The sequence below is a fragment of the Carassius carassius genome, chromosome 25 (genome assembly GCF_963082965.1).
Source record: "Carassius carassius chromosome 25, fCarCar2.1, whole genome shotgun sequence".
NCBI lineage: Eukaryota > Metazoa > Chordata > Actinopteri > Cypriniformes > Cyprinidae > Carassius > Carassius carassius.
Window position 1 is genome coordinate 4,427,030 of NC_081779.1, and position 21,463 is coordinate 4,448,492.

General features: G+C 39.5%; 1 protein-coding gene across 5 annotated transcripts in view; it reads left to right on the top strand.

Moving 5' to 3' along the window:
* The first annotated feature begins 250 nt into the window (after positions 1-250).
* The window catches only part of LOC132103951 (ETS domain-containing transcription factor ERF-like), a 32,055-nt gene continuing 10,842 nt past the window's right edge, over positions 251-21,463 (top strand). For 2 of the 5 annotated variants that reach the window (XM_059509060.1, XM_059509063.1), the window contains exons 1-2: positions 251-710; positions 745-826. In XM_059509060.1, coding sequence (XP_059365043.1) covers positions 805-826 — 22 coding nt within the window. In that variant the 5' untranslated portion in view covers positions 251-710; positions 745-804. Of the gene's footprint in view, positions 827-21,463 lie in introns of all 5 variants that reach the window. The other 3 variants (XM_059509062.1, XM_059509058.1, XM_059509059.1) reach the window with 3 other exon arrangements.

Below are 21,463 nucleotides of genomic sequence, written 5' to 3' on the forward strand. Positions count from 1 at the left end.
ACAACTGAGGGCAGATTTTATTGGTTTTCGGTGTGTTTCTGTGGGACAACATGTCATCGTCACCTTGCTGTGTCGGCCAAGATTCGGACGGCGTTGGCGGTCTCCACAGAAACGCCGCAGTGACGCCAGCCCCGGCACAAATGGCGAGTGGGCGTGGCTACTCGCCCTCTCCGCCCCACCCTCCCCCGCTTAGCGTGGGCGGCCCCGTGTGGCTGGAAGAACGAAACACGACACCCCGATAGAAGAAGAAGAGGAGGAGGAGGGAGGGGGCAGACGGGGGGAGAGAGAGAGAGTTGCAAGGAGTGAGTGGAAAAAGAAAAAGTCCGTGGAAAGAGAGGGAGAAAAGTGGATCGGGCTTATCTGCCTCCTCCGTTGTTTTGATTTTGTCGGCTTCGCCTCGTGTTTCAGCGAGAAGCCTTGAATATGCGACTTCGCAGCGTATATAAAGTAATCAGGAGTTCAGCGCGGACACGGTGCTCTTCCATCGGCACGACGCGCTCCGACATCTGACCGTTAAAGAGCGAGTCTGTCCGGCCACAAGGCAGCGGCGAGCGTCCTCCACGCTGGGGAGGAAAAACAAAACGAGAAAACTCCAAACAAACCGGGGGAGGACGGGTGAAGGGGCTGGATTTGAGGAGGAAAAGTTTACAGAGGAGTTGTGTGTGCGATCCTGAGCTCGTCAAGAGGAAGGAGTTAATTTCATCTCTCTCTCTCTCTCTCTCTCTCTCTCTCTCTCTCTCTCTTTCTAACTCGCTCTCTTTCTCAGTTAGCACGACTGCTAACGAAGCGGCTAAACTCTCCAACATGAAGACCCCGGGCGACACGGGTACGTTTTCCCACACAACAACAACAACAACAATAGATCGGTATAATCCAACTTTAGATGACTGTTAAAAGAAACTCAACATGCCAGAAACGTATTTTTAGAGAGTTGCATATACCCAGGAGTTTCACTGGGTATATGCAGCCCGCTAATTCCGTTTCGGATTAGATTTGTTTATAATATTTGTATTTTAAGCGACTTTCTTTGCGAACAGACGTAAATCAGATAAATATTAAACGTCACAATGTTATATATTGTTGTTAGGAAGGCATTGTAAAGTTAAAAACTAGTTGCCAAAGTTATTTTTAATGAGTTTGGGTCTGTTTTATGCAGGCTATACAGATCACTTCCATATTGTATGATTTATATATGTGTGTATCTGTCATTCTGACTTGTTCGTTAACCCGAAAAAGTTTGCTTTTAGAGGGAAAATCGATATTTTAGATTACACAAATTCTCACAACTTTTTGACTTGGACAGTCACGTCTGTTTTAGACCCTATTCACGTTAAACGTGTTTGTCACGCTTCCAGATGCATTAAACTTTATATGAGAAATGTAAAAGTGTTTAAAGGGGCTTTTAAGCGCTTGTGTTGATCCAGTATGGCATCCACCATTTGCGAGCAACTTTCAGCCATTTGGCCCTGAGAAAGTGGCATCCCATCACAGCGCCTCTCTGTGTGAGCTGGAGGATCTTACACTAGACATTTACCCTTGATTTGTGTCTACTGTTGTGTTTGGTTCGTTTATGGGGTCTTGTGTCTAAAAATGTAAAGCTGACTGTCATATGACTCCAGGTCGTTAAGTAACTCCTGCTTTTTTTTTGTTTACTTTGTTTGGAGGCTCATTTCGGATAAGCTGACAATCACTTTTACCTGCTTGATCTGGTTGTTTGATGAGCTAAAACCACTTTTCTGTAACCCTTAAATGGGCAGGAAAGTAAGATTTTTAGTTTTGCAGTAAGTAATTGTAATATAAACAACAACACGTCACAGATATGAACCTTGAGTTCACTTCATGTTACTGCTAGATAAAGAAAGTGAGTTGATGCCAGTTTTTATACCAACTCATCTGAGTAGTTGTAATGTCCCACTTGTGTATGTTATCTAAAAGTAGTCTCGCACTGTAATCTGTGCCTTACGACCGCTTGGTTCATAATAACCTGTTGAATATTCATCTGGGTGTATGTAGAAATGCTGCCAGCTCATGTCAGTTCAGTCTCAGCTGGGTGTCTGAGCTCCACCAACGCTGGAGTCGTGGTCTTATGCATTAACCCATTAGCTAATTCTTCCATTCGTCCTCCCCCTCATTTGGTCTGCAGTATAAAGTAAGCCTTCTTATAGTATGGTAGAAGTTTTCCATGTTGTGCGTCGTGTCTGGGACGCAAGTCTGCGTTTTCGTGTAGGCGTGCAGAGGTGGGGTTTTGCGCACACTTACTAACTCATGTCAACTCCAAACAGAGTGGGGTTTTTAAGGTAGCAGAACTCACAAAGTGTCTGCTCCAAGTAGTTTTCATTGATCCAGAGCATTTCTTTAAGATTCCCTGCATGTGAAGTCCATTGCAGGTAAAAATACCCAACATGTAGCTCAGGTAGGCCATATGCCGGGATTGATTTTATCCATCACCCAACCCTTTATTTTAAGATAAGACAGGAAAATAAACAGAAGGAGAAAAGAGTTTCTACAAGCGGAAATGAGTTGTACAGTTAATCTTTGTGCCATGTCAAATTGTTCCTTTTAGGCTAGCTATTCCCCGCCCGGGTCACCTAGGCTTTGTGTTGGAGCGATGAGATCGGCCTCTTTCTTTTGAATAGCTACTTTGACACCTAAGGGATTAAAGAGTCACCTAAACCAGCTGTTTTACTTGCTGGTTAATTGTATTGTGTTGGGATGAAGTCACTCCCGCACTGCTGTGATCACATGTGAGTTTTGTCGCAGAATTTGGCTTGGATCACAGGAAAATAAATTTATTTTGTATTAAATCTGCTGTTGAAGTTACAGTGTGCTTCTTACTAGGGTTTATGCAAAAAGATACACTGTTGCATCAGTTATTTGCACTTTGGCACTCTTGTTTGGCCGTAAACTCTTGCCCAGCTAAGCACGATATCTGTCTGTCTGCCTTGTGGGCCAATAAGTGGCCTATTTTTGGTGCCTTTTTTCCAATTGCGTTATTCATTATATCAACAGTTTGCCACATGTGGGTCTCACATCTGGAACTGGGCTCTCTGTTGTCTCTTTCAGCGTATGAAGTTTAAGGGACCCACATGGGCAATTAGCCAGTGCTTTGGGAGGGTGGCGGTGGGTGCCATTATTTTTTAAAGGACGGTCTGGGTCAGGTTGGGCTGAGCTTAGGTGTTGGTGTTTAATTTCTGATTTGCTGCAAGGTATTGGCAAGAGCGTGCCATGGGTATTTCTTTTTACTATTTGGATGTTGTTGCATATTATTATTGTTTTTTGCTCTTTTATTTTTTTACTTTTTTATTTTTTCCTCTCCGAATTCACCCCAAACCCTTCAGTTTGTAAATGCAGCTTTTCCATAACAAACCATCTAGTATGGAGGATTTAAATAGTTTCTTTGTTTTAAATGTTTGGATTCTTTTTAGACAACAGGTCTTGCTTTTGGAGTTAGCATATGTAATCAGGCCTGCTTACTTGTTAGACTTACCCTGTCTAGAGTTGCTCAGGAAGTGTGCATGCGATTGGTTGGTGTGTTTTATGTGGCTCGGCAGATTGGCTGTGTTTCCTGGCCTGTGTTTTTTTCCTGGAAACCGTATAGACAAACATCTAACCCAGTCACACAGCGAGACTCGTATACTACGATTTGACCTATGGTGACACATTTACTTTCTTCTTAAAACTTGAGCTTCATTTCAGAATATTTAGAGAATTATCCGAGCAGAAGAGAAGCTTAGATCTCAGCTTCCTTGTCACATCTTTAAACTTGTTTTTCCCATTAAATAGAAGCATGAGTTATTATCTTTCCTTTGAATAAGGATGGCTTCTGCCAGAACTCTGTCCTAAATCTTCTGCTTAAAATACAGACTGTAATATGTAGTAGGAAAACTTGTGATGAGTGCCGGTTGTCATTGGACATCATGTTGGGTTTGTGCAAGGCATTTTCCGGCATCTAAAGATGGATTCAATCACAGTGACCTAAATCATCTCAGTTCAAAAGGGCTTGAAATATCTTCTCTTTTTATCTTTCTTGAGTCAGTCTCATTTGTTTTCCTGTCTAATCTCAGATCAATAGCTTTCTGTCGGATTCAAGCTAGTTTTTTTTTTTAGATTCATGGTTGATCTTATGATGAGCAATGCAGTTTGTAACGGCGCGCTCATCTCTTGTGACTTCTGTTTCTTTATAGTACACAGGTGGTGTAGGGTTCAGGTGTCGCTTTGTCATCTGTCGGCACACCTTTCTTTAATCTGCATTTCAGAACTCAGGTGTCCGTGAATCTAATGGCGTGCACGCTGGATCTTTGTGCCAAGCAGGTTGCTAACTGAGGTCTGAGCTCAACCGACTTGTGTAGTGTTGTGTCTAGTGGAGACCACGGTTTGGTGGGAACTCTGAGGTTTTGTCGAGACTGTGGCTGACAGTTTTCCCCCCTGTGTGTGTTTGCCTGTGTGAGCATGTGGCTTTGGCTGTCCTTTCGGTGTGTGTGTGTGTGTGGTCACGCTCGTGTAACAATTTGTGAGTTTGAGATGTGTATATTTTCCCTGACATTTTCAAGAGCGTTCCCATTCGTGCCCAGGCTTATGGTGAGGAAAGTTGTGAAGTGTTAGCGAGCATTCGAGAGTTGAAAAAATTAATTCCTGGGTTACTAGTTTGGGAATATTTGTTGGCGTCACAAATGCCACAAATCAGGTTTTTATGTCATGTCATATTGCACACTCCAGTGCTGGGAAACAAATTTTGTCAAGTAATCAAACACACTCGTCTAAACTCTCTCTCATATAAAGTGTAGTAAATCAGTTTCCTATCTGTTGAAGCATATCATTTTTTTTGGATTGTTCATTTCAATAAACAAGTTAAAAATGATGCGTGTTTGCAAATCTGTTTTATGTTTTTTTTTTTTATATATTTGTGCCTTTTAAATACTGTGTTTTCAATGATAGTCATAAAAAATGTAGGGTTTTTTGTTGGTATGCATGAGTATGAATGGATGACTGATCATCCAACAACTGACTAGTCAAATTTTCTTTTAATATTTCAATCAGTTATTGTATTTCAGTTAACATTCTGGTTTGGCGGTTAGGGTTAGTTTGCATTGTAAAACTCTCTCAGACGCTACTGTTGTGCTTCGTTCAGTTGTTTCTATTTGTTTTTCTAGATTTGTTTTTAATGCACAGTGCTTGCAGTGAACTTTGCTTTCCAGAGTAACTGTAAATTGAAAATTCTTTAAATATGCAGCTTATAGTTTTGTCACAGTTTTCAAAATACTGTCCCCATTCAAGTGAACTGCTTTGAACAAATTCTAAAGGCCCGTTCACACCAAGGACGATAACTATAAAGTTAAAGATATAGTTCTAAAAATGGTTCTCAATATTAAAGAATAGCAGAGTCCACACCACAACTATAGCGATAAAGGCACAGAGAAACGATATAGTTGGAATCACTTCCAGAACTATTTTTTTTTCAGTTGTTGAACGATAAAATATTGACAGCCAATCAGAATTCATCTTGCTATCACGAGCTCGAGTATCTAAAGCGGCAGATGCGCGTGCGCTCGAAGTAGACCGATGATATCGTTCCAGTCGTGTGGACTAGGGCTGGGACAACGCGTCGAGGTCATCGATGACGTCGACGCAAAAAATACGTAGACGCAAAATATGCGCATCGATTCGTCGACCTGTTTTTATTTCTCTAAAAAACGTTTGCAAAACGTTTACCTTATGTGCGCTGAATATACGCGATGGCCGGATCAACATTCTGTCCAACGTTATATAACCAATCCAGGGGTTTTTCTGCATTGATCTTTTTTTTTGGCGGCTTTCAAAGCCTTATTTGATCGGTGAGTGACAGTGACAGGGCGTGTACGAGAGAGAGCCCCGGCTGCGCGCGCACTCACAGTCTTCAAACAACACGAGCGCTTCTTGCTCTCTCCCTCCCTTGTGCATATTAATCAAAATCATTAAACACGATAGAAAAAGGGCGGAACGCCAAAGTTTCACGTGGAGCATTCAGAGATTTTTTTTCTCCATGACAGGCTGCTGGCTCCCACTGTAAATTTTTTTTTTTTTTTTTGTAAAAGCACTCTCTGTATTAGCTTAAAGCCCTCAAGTTTACATTTACATACTGTATTCTTTCAATTGCTCTAAACAAGTATTTTGGGTGACCTTTTTTATTGAATACTAGACATCAAGTTGTTGATATTTTCATCTGAAAGAACTTCTTTTTTCAGTAAGCTAGGCCCTATGTGTTCAGTAAGCTTGTTTCATTAAGCTACGTGTTTTCAAGGCTTCAAGGTTTTATTGAATGCTATGCTCTATACAAGTGCAAAGTAATGCATTCTTAGTCAGTCTTTTATTTTGTAATTTTAAGAGCAATAAACATATATTGCAATGTTAAGGAATTGATGTTTTTTTCATTCAGATATGTAAATCAACATGTATAAATTGTTAGTAGTCAATTAATGGGGAGATAATCGAAATCAAATCAGTCTGAAAAATTAATCGTTAGATTAATCGATGCATCGAAAAAATAATCGCTAGATTAATCGTTTAAAAAATAATCGTTTATCCCAGCCCTAGTGTGGACGCTAATATCGTTATCTTTATAGTTCTCATTTTTGGTGTGAACGGGCCTTAAGACTGACTCTAGATTCTATCATTTAAACTATTATGTTTGTGACAAATATAAATCAGGGTGAATTTGTGACAGTGGCGCACCCCATTCCCGTAATCTGGTTGTAATGAAGACAAGAAATCATGGTTGAAGTGTGTGTTTTGTGAGCTGTGTGTGTGGAGCACATAGTTTATTAGTGGGGCCCAGACCCCCCACATTCCACTATAATGGCTGCTGTCTGTGTTGCATTACACACACACACACACACACACACACCAGCCTACGCTCAAGGAGGCGGCACACACACGTTCCTAATTCTCACAGTTGTGTGCTCTCTCCGTCCCTTGAGCTGCCATCTTTGTGGTGACGCCACTTTGACTCGCTCCCACTTTTATTTTTATGCAACCAATTTATTTTTGCAGGCAGAATCCAGTGTTAGTGCAGCATGGCTTGGAATAGAGATACAGAGAGGAAGAGAGTAAGTGATCATGATTGATACTACATAAGGCTCTCGCAGGTTCGATCTGGGCTCCTGATCTGAGTCACGGAGGTCTGCGTGGGAAGATGGAGTATTTTCAGAACCTGTCAATGGCTTTCCGATTCAGTGTAGGCCACTGAATGTGGTGGTGGAACTTTCAGCCACTTTTGCAGAACAGTGGAAATTAGAGTATTAGCAGTTGAAATTATTTGCGAACCAAATGTTTTCGGTGGGATTCTGATGTCTCGTGGTTCTTAGGTGATTTCCAGACCTTTCAAGCGTGTGGTTTAGAGTAGAACGACCTATAAAGTCATGTCGACCTCAATGGGACATTCAGCCTAATTGTAACTTCATCAAGAGCTAGTGGCAGTGACTGACATGTGGCTGTGCATAGTTTGTGGAGGCCTGATGTCTGTGCCCTAATGGAAAGCTTGTAAATGAAAGACCCATTAGCAGTGAGGGAGGGGATTGGCGAGGTTTTTGGTACTGCAGGGAGCGACCGTGGCGACGGCTTTCTAATCCCACAGCTGGAGCCGTGGCGTGTGCCGTCAGCAACTGTGTGTGTGTGTGTGTGTGTGTGTGTCTGTGCATTTTTCTTTGGAGGAAAATGAAAGTGAAGACTGAGTCTAGAGACTTAACCACAACACAGAACTTGAAAAGAGGCAATCTATTGACTTCTCGTTCTTGGCCCCACACCGCCACCTCTTTTTCCACTCCATCATGCTCTTGATCTCTTTTGTGATAGTATGTTCTTGCTCGTTCTTAATTCTTTTTTTATTTCAACCTTCTTTCCAGATGGGGGGTATCAGCGTTAAATGCGCAGCATTTTGTAGTTGTTGTGGTACTCTACAAAATAGTGTCTAGGAAACTACGTAATACTACACCCTGATATGGAGGTGGAAAGTGGAATTAAAGTAAATGTGAAATAAAAAATTGACTTCCATTTACTTTCTTAATATACACCACTGGTTTTAATGTGCTTAATCAGTACACTATTTTTTTTTTTTAAGAAAGTTTTTCATACATTTTTTTTAATTTAAGTTATTAGATAGGACTAGTCGATCGTCATCCAATCAGAGTTTTTCTTTATTTTAAATTTGACAAAAATCCATGCTAATTTTGCATGAAAATGTACCATCCGTAAATGCATCTTCTAAGTGTTGCATTTTTAAGATGGTGTATCATGTTAAAAATGGTTTTAAAACTCTTTAAAGTGTATTTTCAGACCTTACTTTTAAGCAGTTTCAATATTAATATTTTTTTTCAATTAAAATTGGAATTAAATGCCAATTCTTGTTGACTTTAAAGGTGAGATGCAAGTCATAATCATTGCCTGCTGTGGTTGGTCGTTAATGGGGGAGGTTGAACACACTGAGTGTTGCCTCCAGGGTCCCCATGGAGATATTCAGACACCAAGTCTCCTGTCTGCCACACTTTCAAACTCGTTCACTTTTCTTTAGACATTCCACAACACGCACACACTTCTCAGCCAGGTCACACACACATACAATCTAGAGAATCACCTGGGGCCCAGATGACTGTCTCCCGGCCATCCTTTGGGTTAAATGGTGCTTTCTTGCAGTTGATGTGGACCAATCACAGCTCTCAGCAGGGTGCAAGGGCTTGAAATCAGACAATCATGTTGTCATTTCACGTTATCAGACATTGGATCATTGGCAAAACACAAGCTTAGGTTTATTTCAGTGCTGGCTCCACCAGTTACTTCAGATGCAGCACTCAAGGTTTGAATAACGCTGTTATGGCAACTATTTTTTGGTATCTTTGAGTCAACATTAGCTAACTCAACCGATTTTGCATATCAGTTGAGTTCCTGCCCCCATCCCCCAATCCACAGGTAAATCTCACAATGGGGACATCAACTGAGAACGTCTTCAAACATGCTGCAACAAGTTGCAGAGCTTTGTGTTAAATGCTATCTTTTAGACGTTGTTACTGGAGAATTGTCTTAAATCCTGTTTTCAGCATCATAGAAATTGCAGGGTTCACCAGCGAATACGCCTCGTTTTTTCAGCATGACAGAAACTTACACAGCTTTGCGCTGCTGCAAGGGCTAGGTATGGCATCTGTCGCCAGTTGCAGCCACGTGGAAATGCCAGTAATAGAACAGTGATCTCCGACAACTGGACGAGGAAGAATCAGAATCAAAGCCCACAACTGGGAGGGAACATCGTAGAGAATTTAGTAAGCTGTCTTCTGAACAGACCAATAACAGGGAGCGCAGTGACTGGGCGAGACAGGCAAACACCATGTTTATTTCTCCACTAAGTCAGTTTAAGTTTGTGTTGCTGTTTTCGGCAACTTTGGAGAAGAGTCCTCCTGGTCGCTCCTGCCCAACCCTGTATGATCTGGCACAGGCTGCGTGATGGCAGTTAAAATTAGCTGCTCTGAGTGAGCTTGGAGCATCAAGGAGAAAACGCTGAGCTTTAAGATCGTAGCCAGATTCATTCTGGCTGACTTCCTCCTGCCCTTGAAGACCAGGAGGGTGAGGTCCGCTTTAGTTTCCCTCAAGTCGTCAGCATTATCATGCACAATCTCTCTGGTTTGGACTATTTTAGGTTTAAAGGTACAATTTGTAAGATATTTGCAATAAAATATCCAAAATCCACTAGGCTAATGCTATTTATTTTGTCCAGCTGATTACTAACAATCATCTCTAATGTTTTCAACTACTTGTAAATCATGAGAAAATTCCCATTCTAAACAGTGGCATGGGGCAGTGCAGTCGCCTGTCAATGATGTTAGTTACCCTTTTGTTACCGCCTTTACTGACATAGAAACCACATGACAACAGTGTCGTGGATAAATGCGGAAGTAGCTTCGCGACAAACTTCAACTGGAAAGAGATGCTGATCTCGCTTGTGTTTACTCGACAGGTGAGTTGTTTTGATTCGTATCTTTACAGAGAATGTATGCTATTATAACGATCAACAAGATTAGTATTATGGGGCATATACGCCAAACGCGGGGCATCGTATCTCTAGACCCGCGCGAGGACGCGTCTGATCCATAGTCTGATCGCGTCTTAGCATTGACTTTGTATGTAATCTACTTGTGCAAATCGAAGAACTTGCGTTAAATCCATGATTTATCTTACCGTCTGATTAATGGCCGTCAGCGGTTGGGTAGAAGACAACAAATCCCATCATTCCACGCTCCTTAGCATCATCAAACCATTGTTTTGGTAGTGTGCCCTCTAGTGGCAGTTCCTACTTTTTTTATCCAAACAATGCAAGTCAACCATTCTTCAGAATGTCCTCCTCCTTTCCTCAGGTTTGGATGAGTAATTGATGACATCATTTTGGTAAACTTGGTGAAAAGTTAATTTCAACTTTGAAGAGCATATACCTATGCAGAGGCAGCATTAAAAACATCTAGATTTTACTTTGTGGCATTGGTGTTTTATCAGTTTTTGGGGGTTTCCTTATCTAGAACTGGTATCTGGAACCTGAGAAATCAAGCCGATCTGCACCGGTTTTACTTTGATTGATCTTTTCTGCCCATGACTAAGTGCAAACTGAAGTGGGGGAAGGAAAAGAAATCGGTTAAAAGTTCATGTAGAAGTGGCTCCCAGCAGGAGATAAAGCCAGGATGAGAGCTTTACTCTGATAAGATATTAGAAGTCCACACCTGGCTGATAAAACCTAATGCCACTATCACCCTTGCAACCTCGGTGGTTCTAATGACTTTTGCTCTGCTGCCTGAGCGAAGGCCACTGGAGTGTGTGATTTAACACTCTGCTGAAGAGAACATGATGGTTGGGAGACTTTTAAGATTGAATTGTATCAATTCCACATTACCAGTCAACTAAAGGAATTGCTGTTTTCTACTTTGGCTTTGTTTTTATTTTGTTTTTTTGCACTGGTAAATTATGCTTTTTAATATTTCACATGAAAGGAGAATTTACATTTCCTATCGAGTAGCCAATGACCATTTGAACTCTTAAGAGATTGTGTCAAGTATAGGCAAATAGTTAAAGGCAGACTTGTATGAAGGACATTTTAATAGATGGAGGCTGGCATTGAATAAGTGACCAATGGACCACACATACTTTATCTTTACTGCCTTGGAAAATTAACTGATTATTTTGTATTAGCTGTAATGTAACTAACTTGATTAATGATTTATAACTTGATTAGGATAACTTGTTATAGTTTTTCATTTAAAAATCTTTAATAATATAAAGGTTTTTAGCCATTATAGATTAAAACTGTTATAGTTCTCTCTGTTCATTTTTTAGGCATTGGTGTTGGTTTAGTTTTAGCAGTTTTTTGGTTTGTCTGTTTTAGTTAATTATATTAGTTTTAGCATTTAATATGCTGAAGATAAATTGTTTAAACATTTCATAAATGACATTATTTTAATTAGTTTCAGAGGCATGTATTTTAGTTTCAGTTTTTCCAATTATATTTCAATTCCATTTTACATAATATTCCAGTTCTGTGTTACTTCATTTAGTGAATATGATTGAATTTCATTTACGTTTTATTTTATTTTATTTTATTTTTTTCTTATGAGAAAATATTTCTTATTAGCAGCTCTGTGAGCAGTGTCAAACAACATTTTTATACCCTTGCACATTTGCTTTCAGTAGTAAATCCACAATTAGTGTTTGATTGACACTGAACTTTTGTGCATCTAACTCCTTGGTTTTTCCAGGATGGGATAATTCAGTTCATGTTTCATGCCAGCTTAAAAAAATGTAAATATTGGCCAAGTTTTGGAACAAAACCTGCAGAAGAGTATAGTCCTCTTCAGAAGTTTAAAAATGCAGGTATTATGTTCATCTTGCATATTGAACCCAAAAACATGCTTTTCAGCCAAGTTTTCATGTGCCATATGAGGTGCACTGCAAGCTAATGTTTCAGAAAGGTTTTGGTGGTAGTTGCAGGCCTGGTTAGTGAGTGCACACGCGACTCAGGAGACCTGCACAGGCCTGTTGGTAACGATTGTTTGGCAGGCGGCCGTCGCAGGCTGCTCCTCATGCTCGGCAGTCCTCACATAGCAGGAAAATTGGCCCAGAAACTTGCCCTGCCTGACCATTTATGGTTGATTTAATCATATCCCTACGAGGAACTCCCCTGTGACGCGTCTGGTTTCTGTCTGGGCAGAGTTGGCCGTCGCGCTGCGGTGTCCCGGACATCTGGAGCACTGTCTCCACCGCTGTGTGCCGGTAACTGGAGTTTTTGGTCTCTCTGGTGTTGACATGAAGATTGTAGACATGAAAATAACAGCTACTAGATGTTTAGCTTACAGAGCCGCAGCTGTGAAAGTATTAGACATAGCTAATGGCTTCTCCTTGGCGATGGTGTTCGGGACACAAGGCGCTCTTAAGTCTCTGCTTGGGTGGGAAATACCCTCACGGTGTGACATGGGTGGCAAAATGACCTAGAGCCTCACTTACTGCAGAGGACAACACGCGTGCAAACATATTAAAACACTTGATCCCTTTTGCCCTCGGTTCTCTCATATTTGGGTTAAACTGTTCCCAAAACACCTGTCCAAGTGCACAATATCACACACTTTAGATCAAGGAGACAGATTATCTGTATTTTGACTATACTGTTGGCACAGGTTGCTCGTTGCATTATTTTCATAATGTTGGAGTAGTGGAGTCAATGCTTGTGTGTGGAAAAATCTTTTTTTTTTTTTTTTGCATTTAAATAGTTTAAAAATGGGGTTTAATGTAAAAATGTTTTTGCAATGTATGAAAAAAACAAATAGGAAGGAATCATATGTTGGTTTCATATTTGTTATTATCCTCTTCATTCATTCATTTTGGTCAAAATTGGGTATTTTTATTGTGCATGCTCATTTCCCATATTTTTATATTTGATTACTGTATTATTATTATTGTAATTATAATTGTATAATTATTATTATTAAAATCTTTAAATATACTAATAGCACTGTTAAATTTTATTTATACTGTACATATGTTGTGATTCATAATTTGTTTAAATGCATTTAATGTATTTACCATTTAATTTTTTTTTCTTAAAATAATAGTCAATTATTAATGTTTTATTTTTTATTTATTTAGTTAGAATGCTGTAGTATTAAAATACTTATCTTTTATCACTTGTTTATTATGTCTGTGGCGTTTCACTCTGTCAACTATGAATTAGCTTTCCTTTATTCTAAAGATGCCGCTATCTGTGTAAACCTGTTGCTGATGCCAGTTCTGTCAGTGCTTTTCAATTTGCATGTAGTCATGCATCTGTAAACTTCAGCGATGGCATTCATGGAAATAGTCTGCTGTGATCAGTCAACCTTGACTTATTTACAGTTGAAGTATTATTGTTGTTCAGTCAAATGTGTTAGTTGTATGGTGTGTCGACAAACAAATCCTAAATTAAAACTGTCGAAGTGTTTACCTGGCAAACATGCTGTTCATTATTTACTGGACCTTGGCCTGTGCATTGATGTTGAAGTGATATTGACATCATATTTGGTGAATTGTTGCAGTTAAAAACGTTTTTGGAGTAACAATATAACTTTAATATTAATGCATAATAAAGCCTACTTTATTATATATTAAACTAGCATCCCTTTTGCAACCTAGTGCAATTGTAAACCTTTGTGCTGTGGCGACGGCACTTTATTAGCATAGATGGAAAATATATGAAATTCATTTGGAAGCATATAAACTGGTTGTAGCAATTATCTGAGCCGGCTTCAATGCAGTATAACTTATTGAAGTCAATTGTGTAAGCAAATTTCATTGGATGGCTGAATGTATGTATCATTCATCCACTGTCAGACAGTTTCTCTGCCTTTTTCAGTCTCGTCAGTGTCCTCAAGAAACTCAGACCGTTGGCCTGACCTTCAGTAGGTAACTAGAGATCAACAAGCAGAGCATCAGCACACCTTCTCCGGTTAGCGCCGCACCAGTGGCTCGAATTCATCAGTGCTTTGGGGGTTATAGAGATAAAGTGGAGGCATTTAAATGCCTGTTAGGGGCAACAACCCTGAACCTTTACCATCAGGGTTGGCAAGAAGATGCATGACTGTGTTGTGGGTAGACAAATACACACACGGTGCGTTATGTAAGAGTGCATAGCGGTTGATCCTCTCCTCTCAACCTGGGTGTCTGTTGGCTCGCTCTCTTCATATCCTCCCCTATCTCTGTCTGTTACCGCTTTCCAATGGGGCTGGTGCCAGAGCTGGAACCGGTGCTCAGCCAAGACTGGCGCTCGTTCAGAACCGGCTCACGTTTCCACTGGCAGGGAGCAGAACCCTCGACGTCACCAACCTGTGAACAGAATCTCTTGTTATCTTTTTGTGGAAGAAGAGCGACATATTTAACTTTTTAAAATTTGTTGTTAATGTTGTTTATTTACTTTAACTCTTGACGGCTTTTAAATATTGGCTTGTTCGCAATGCGCTCGTGTACAATGAGAGTATTTCAAAAGAATAAAGAGTTGTCTGCTCTTGGGATACTTTGATTTTTTTATATGTAGATCGGTCTGTGCAGCGCTGATGCACGCCAAATGGCTCCTTTCAAACTCCTTACAAACTGCACTTCGAGACCAGCAAGGTTTTGTGGACATTTCGGAACCAGGATCTGGGCTCTGGCTCAGGATTTTTTATGATTTGTATTCCTAATTGGGCTCTGGCACCAGCCCCGGTGGAAAACATTTTCCCATGTAAACGTCCATTCACACTAAGACTATGACTAGAAATATGAACTCTTAACAATTTCTATTTTAGCATCCACACCAATGGTTGATATTCTTTCTGCTTTTAATGCTCAAGCTCTTTAAAGTTTGAAGGATTCTTATTGGCTGGCAATATTCGTATCGTTCATCAGATTACAATGATTTTGCTTCTCTGCAGCCTAGTCTCAAAGAATTAGAGCAATTATTATATAAATAATAATAGTTATCGTTATAGTTATCGTCCTTGGTGTGAATGGCCATTAATACAGCTTTAAAAAACAACAACTGATATTTAAATGATTTTATTTATTTATTTTCTGCCAATTTTGTTAATATTAATGGCAGTTCATCTTAAGTTTGATCTATTTTTGTTAATGGTTCAAAAGTTTTTGTTTTTTTTCTCAATCAAAAGAACCTTGAGTTTGACCAAACAGCCTTTGTTGAAAAGTCAGTGAAAGCCTTCTTACTGTTTTTTTTTTATCAAATTTTTATTTATTTTTTCCTTTAGGGAAAAACATACAGACATGCTTCACAGAAATAGAATATAAATGTATAAATACATCCATTTACATACATGTCTATACATAAGCATATATAATGAAGCATAATTAACATAATAAAAAAAAAAAAAAAAAAAAAGAAAAAAAAAAAAAAAAAAAGAAAAAAAAAATAATAATGATAATAATAATAAAAAGAAACAAAATAAAATAAAAATAAGTAAAATCCCATGTGGAACCCACCCGCCCCTTGGATCCCGATCCCCATATCTCACTCGCAGATTAAATCTAAAGCCCACGGAGAGTGGTCAGCAAAGAGTGCCAAGCCTCTATTGCTGACTCTTTGGCACCGTGGACTCTAGCTATTGACAACTCCAAGTAAACAATATCCAAATACATTAAAAGCCAAGCTCGAAAGCAGAGTGAGTGTGGAGGTTTCCAGCGTGTGGCAAGTAGTTTTTTAGCAGCTGTAAGTCCAGCCAACAATGCTCTTTTCTTGTCCAGTGTCAATCCCAACTTTGACAAATCATTCAAAATAAGTGTAGCAGGCGTACAAGGCAGTCTAATCTTAAATAACTTAGAGAGGTTAAAGGCAATCATCTTCCAAAATTCAGCCACTGGGGAACATTCCCAGAACATGTGAAAGTAACTGCCAGTCACTTTAGCAGAACAGAAAGTACAAGTAGGATCGTCAATAACCTTCATTAAATGAAGCTTCCTAGGGGTGAAATAAACCCTATGTACAAAATTATAATGAATTTGCTGGTGATCAGGGTTTCTGGATGATAAACCTATATTGATCCACACTTTATCCCAATCAAATGCGGGTGACAAATCTGGAACATCTCTCCTCCACACTGTGTCCAACGCCAGAGGTCTATAAGCATATCGCAGCAAGAGCCAATAGAGTCTTGATACAAAACCCCTAGTGCTCCCGACAGAGTAAAACAATTTTCGAATTGGATGTGATGTGAGCGGAGCTTGTAAGGGGGCACCGTTGCTTTTTAGAGTCGATCTCAACTGCAAATAAAAGAAAAAGGAGGTACGTGGTATACCATGCTTGATGCAAATATTTTGAAAAGTAAGTAACCCCGCCTCCCCATAAATATCCCCAAGTGTACAAATGTTTTTTTTTTCCCAATCAGGAAATCGAATATGACAACCGCCAATCAGCAATCTCTCATTGTTAAATATTGGAAAGTGTGGGTCCCAGATAGAAAAACAACCAGCCAATTTCTCCACCCTCCTCCATACCAAAAGTAAATATGAAATCATGGGACCAAATTTCAAACGGCATTGATGGGGTGAGATTTTTGCATACAAAATATTAGTAAAAGAATATGGAGCTATCATCCGTTCCTCTAAAGTTCGCCAAGAGACTTGAGCATCAGGGTGAAACCAGGATAGAAGAGGTCTAAGTGTGAAGGCCCACTCATAGAACTTAAAATTTGGGAGAGACAGGCCACCAGCCTGCCTTTCTCGCTGCATGGTGGTGAGCTTAATACGAGGTCGTTTGCCATGCCACAGAAATTTACTTATTGCTGAGTGCAATTTGCCCCAATATTTAGGGGGTGGGGGAAGGGGGAGCATTGAGCTGACAAAATTGATTCTGGGCAGAACATTAAAGCCTTCTTACTGTTGTTCCCTAAATAGGTTTTTTGTTCATTTATATTTTTGAGTGACGATTCAAACAAAGTTGAATCAGTGATTCTTTTAAACGGGCCGTTGAAAAGCAACGATTATTGGAAATGAATCATAACACCTCAAACAATGTTGGCATTTCTGATTCTTGAGGTTTAAATTGGAGATGCTATTATAAATAGCTCTGTCTTGTGTCTTGACACTCTCTTGTAATCTGTGACAAACAGTGGGCACAAAACTGCCGGAAAAAGTGTTAATTATCACGATTTTCTTGGTAATGATTCATTTTGTACCGATAATATTGTATCATAATATCGAATATATCATAAATAGGCATATTTCAGACAGAAAAGCATCTGATTGTGTGCATCTAAACCAAGCCTTCAGGTATCACCCAGATGAGTCGTCTTGACGCAAATTAGAAGGTGATATCCGTTTCGCCCTGAGAGAATGTGAGACACACAAACATGCAGGGTTTTGTTGTATTTTTGGTCGGGAACGTTCTCATTACCACAAAACAACATTGACTCATTCTACGCAGCTCGGTTCAATGCAACCACCTGTCGAACGGACGCCAACGTAGCCCCATATCATTCGGCCGTCTGTATTTTTCAAGGCAGACTAACATTGTCGATTGTAAGTGGAACATTTAGGCAGCAGAGCCGCTCGTGGTTCTTTTATATTACTCCTCCTGTACACATTCACACTGGCACACATTCGTACCCTTTTTTTTCTGTCGCCATCATCATTAGTAGATGGAGAACGACCTTTTCCTCTGCCTAAATATAGAGCCCACAAAGAATAGGAGGAAGGGAGGGAAGTGGGGGAGAGATGGAGAGAAACAGAACGAATGAGCGTGGGGGCCCTAAACATTTCTGAGCCTTTAAATACAGACCAGAGGACGGCGTTTTTGTTTTCTTTTTCGTACTTGCGTCATGGCTCTGCCATAAAAAAGAGCTGTTGCAGCTGAACGCTAATCACAAACAGAGACAACAGCAATAGGTGCTGTTTTTAGAGACTGTTTTGCACAGAAATGGCAAAAGAATGATGCCGAGGCGGTAGGGGTGTAACGGTATACAAACATGACGGTTCAGCACCTACCTTGGTTTTGACGTCACGGTTCGGTATGGTTTTGGTAAAGCAGGGGAAAAAGACTAAACACAAAATATATATATATATATATATAACAGTGGTTTACTGAACAAATGGCCCTGCATTTAACTCTAGCTGAAACATGCTGAGACTCCATAACCTGCCAATAAACAAACAAAAAACAGCTCCGAGGACATGTTTTAACATTCAAAGTATTATATTCTGTATGTTTATGAATTTAAAAAAAAAAGTCTACTTTTAAACGAAAATATTCAAACCAAAATAAATGGGCTACTCTCTGATGATGTAATCCATATGAAATGTGCATTTCTCTCTGGCGTTCATGGCGAGTCTGCATCGTCAACTTCATCTTTGCAGCAACACAGAAAACACCAGTTTATTACTAAACAATAAAATGACTCCTTGCATATTTTCGAACCAGCAGGCCATTCTGGGTTGAGTGAGACCCCACGGAATGAGCGAGTGGATCGGGAAATTCCGAAATGCGCTTTCCGCTCACGAGCTCTGATCGGAACAAACCCGAGCCTCAATGTCTGCTGACCTTGCAGAAACATACAAATAGACATAGCCAGACTAGACTATTTTAGTAGAAATTAAGAGCTTACTGACGATTTTTTTATAATTCTTGACAAAATTATAATATATTAGTTTTGTTTTAAATTTTTTTTTTTGCCTAGTTAGTTTTTGCCTACGTTCCTATGGCCCAATGACGCTACGATGAGCATTTACTGCTTTTTAAAAATGCGGGTCAGGAAGCGGGTCGGGTACAATATTTTATTTATTTATTTATTTATTTTCGGTCTGAGTTGCGGGAGGGTTAGTTGAAAACATCAGTCAGGTGCAGGTTATTAATACATTGACCCGCGCATCACTGGTGCGAGCAGATAGATTCGCACTCGCGCATGATTTTAATGTGCTTTCGCGTTACAATAATGCACTCTCGTTGCTGCTTCTGAACCGCGTACTTATAACTTACTGCAGATGGAGTACATGTGACCCTTAGGCAATAAATATATTGGGCAAAACATATAACACCTGAGGCACCGCTACAGTGAGCTCTATGACCTATGCATGGCAAAAAAAAGAAGAAAAAAGAAATCCTTTGTTTGACATCTTAGTGATTATTTTTAGTCTGTTCTAGTGACATTTGATAAAGCTCTCATTGGTTTTCTTTTGGAAATATGTTTAAAACTTATACTGAATGCATTTATGACTGTAAAGCATGTCTGTGTGTGTCAAAATTGTGATTAAAATCGAAATCGCAAAATTCATCAAAAAATCGTGATAGTTTTTTTTGTCCATATCACACAGCCCTAGCCAAGACGCAATCTATTGTTTGAATTTCCGAAAAAAAAAAAATAACTTGAAAGATGACACTGATTCTTGTCAAGAGTAACAATATATAAAACTTGAAGTTTCCAATGAAGTTCCACTTGTACAGTGGATAAAACACTGCTGTATTTGTTCGGTACACATGCGTACTGACCGGAAAGACCCATACCAGAAATTTTCGGTACGAATATGTGTACCATTACACCCCTACAAGGCAGATATTGGCGTCCAATTTCCTCAAACTTTTGTGTAATGCTCGGTCAGATGTTGGCCAGCCGGTTTGTTTGTTTGTTCCAGTACAGTTAGTACAGGTGCTATCATGTAAGGCTTATGTCATATTGTTTTTCTAAGCGTGTGTTCAGGGCCCTGTCAAGTGAGGATTTCGTCTGGCGGTCTCCTGACTCCATACCCATTAGTGACAGTAACAGTCAGAGAAACAGCAGTCCCAGCAGAACCCACAGACACCAGGGGACGTGCCTGTTTTAGCTGTTATTGCGCTTCGATTGAGTATGTTTGTGTGCACGCGTTAAGTTGTCTTGTGGGCTTGTGGTCTTATGTGAAAAAAAGTGTATTATGGCACACTGGTTTGTTTGAAAGTACCTCAAAGTGGTTTCTTGTAAAGTCATTCCTCAGCCTTCCCCCGAGTCTGACGTTTAGCCCTCATCTGGGGTTTATTTTATGTCCCTACTTCTTATTAAAGGACGTCTACCTGTTTATCATCACCATATTGCCAATTTTGTCTTTCTCGTTCATTTTTTTGTAGGGCAAACGTCCCTGATATAGTTGCTGGTTAGAGATTTGGCTACAGTCAAATTGTGTTGGGTATAGTAAACATTTTCAATATTTTTGATTAAAATATTAAAGACTTATTTTTAAGCAACCACCTAGGAATAGCAATAAATAGACTTAAAGTGATAGGTCACCCACAAATGTAAAGTTTGACATCTTCATATATTGTAAAATTAAAAACTTATTTGATATAATTATATACAATTCGTGTGTTTTCAAACCTTTAGACTGACTGACTTCTGCAAAATACAAAATTTGGTATTTTGAAAAATGTTTTGTCCATAAAAACAGCTTTGGAGCACACTGACTCTCATTGCATGGACAAAAAAAAACAGACGTTTTTTTTTTTAAATAGAGTCTTCAGTGTTTCAAAGAATAAAGTAAGTCATACAAGTTTAAAACTACATTAATACATTTTAATATTTGGTTAAACTGTCCCTTTAATCTCTCTGTTGATTAGAAACAAATTTACTTTAGATATTTTAGCTTGTGCGTTTTGATTTCATTAATTGATTAATTGTATTGAGTTTTTTTCCCTCTCTGCTATGCGTGTATTTATAGCACTAAAGTGTCTTGTTGCTAGGAGATAGTGTGGGAGTCAGGGACCCAACACATGAGAGAGACAAAAAGGTATAAGAGTGGAGGGAAAAGGCGCACTTCTTGTGAAAGCTGAATGACAGATACACTCACGCATATGCCTGTGAGTCAGCGCTGACGCGCACATGCTGTGGGATGCTTTGCGTTTCTTGCCCACTCGCTCAGTGGAGGTCTGGTCCCACAAACACACAACTAATCATATATGAGCCGTTTAGTGTGACATGTCTTTGGAAAATTGGCATGAATGCCAATTGGAAATGCATTTGACTTGAGGATCTGGAGACTTTTTGAAGTTGCATTCCTATAAACTTTTTTGAAAAAGGAGCCAAAATTACAGGAACAATTGCATTTCTTGTTTTTTGTGCATTTTCGACTATTCTATGCAAGTTCTATTGCATTTATGCCAGCGTTTCCTGAATGTTCATCACACAGCAAAAGGAGTAAAGTCGTTGAGTTTTTTCTCAAGTTGTGAATGAGTTTGCAGTCGTAATTGAATGTTTTTACTTTTGCTAATTAATGGCAATTTACTCTTATTAGCAGGGTCTTTTTACTAAATTAAAAACATACAGTGCAACCCGTGTAGTCCATTTGCTGGAAGCAGAAGCACTGTCTGATTGATGATTTAAATGACTCTTATGAGCTGGTCTGAATAAACCTGAGGTATACTTATCTGAATGAACTTGCTAAGTGGTTACTGAAACAATGTCTGACTCTCATTGAACTGTAATTATAA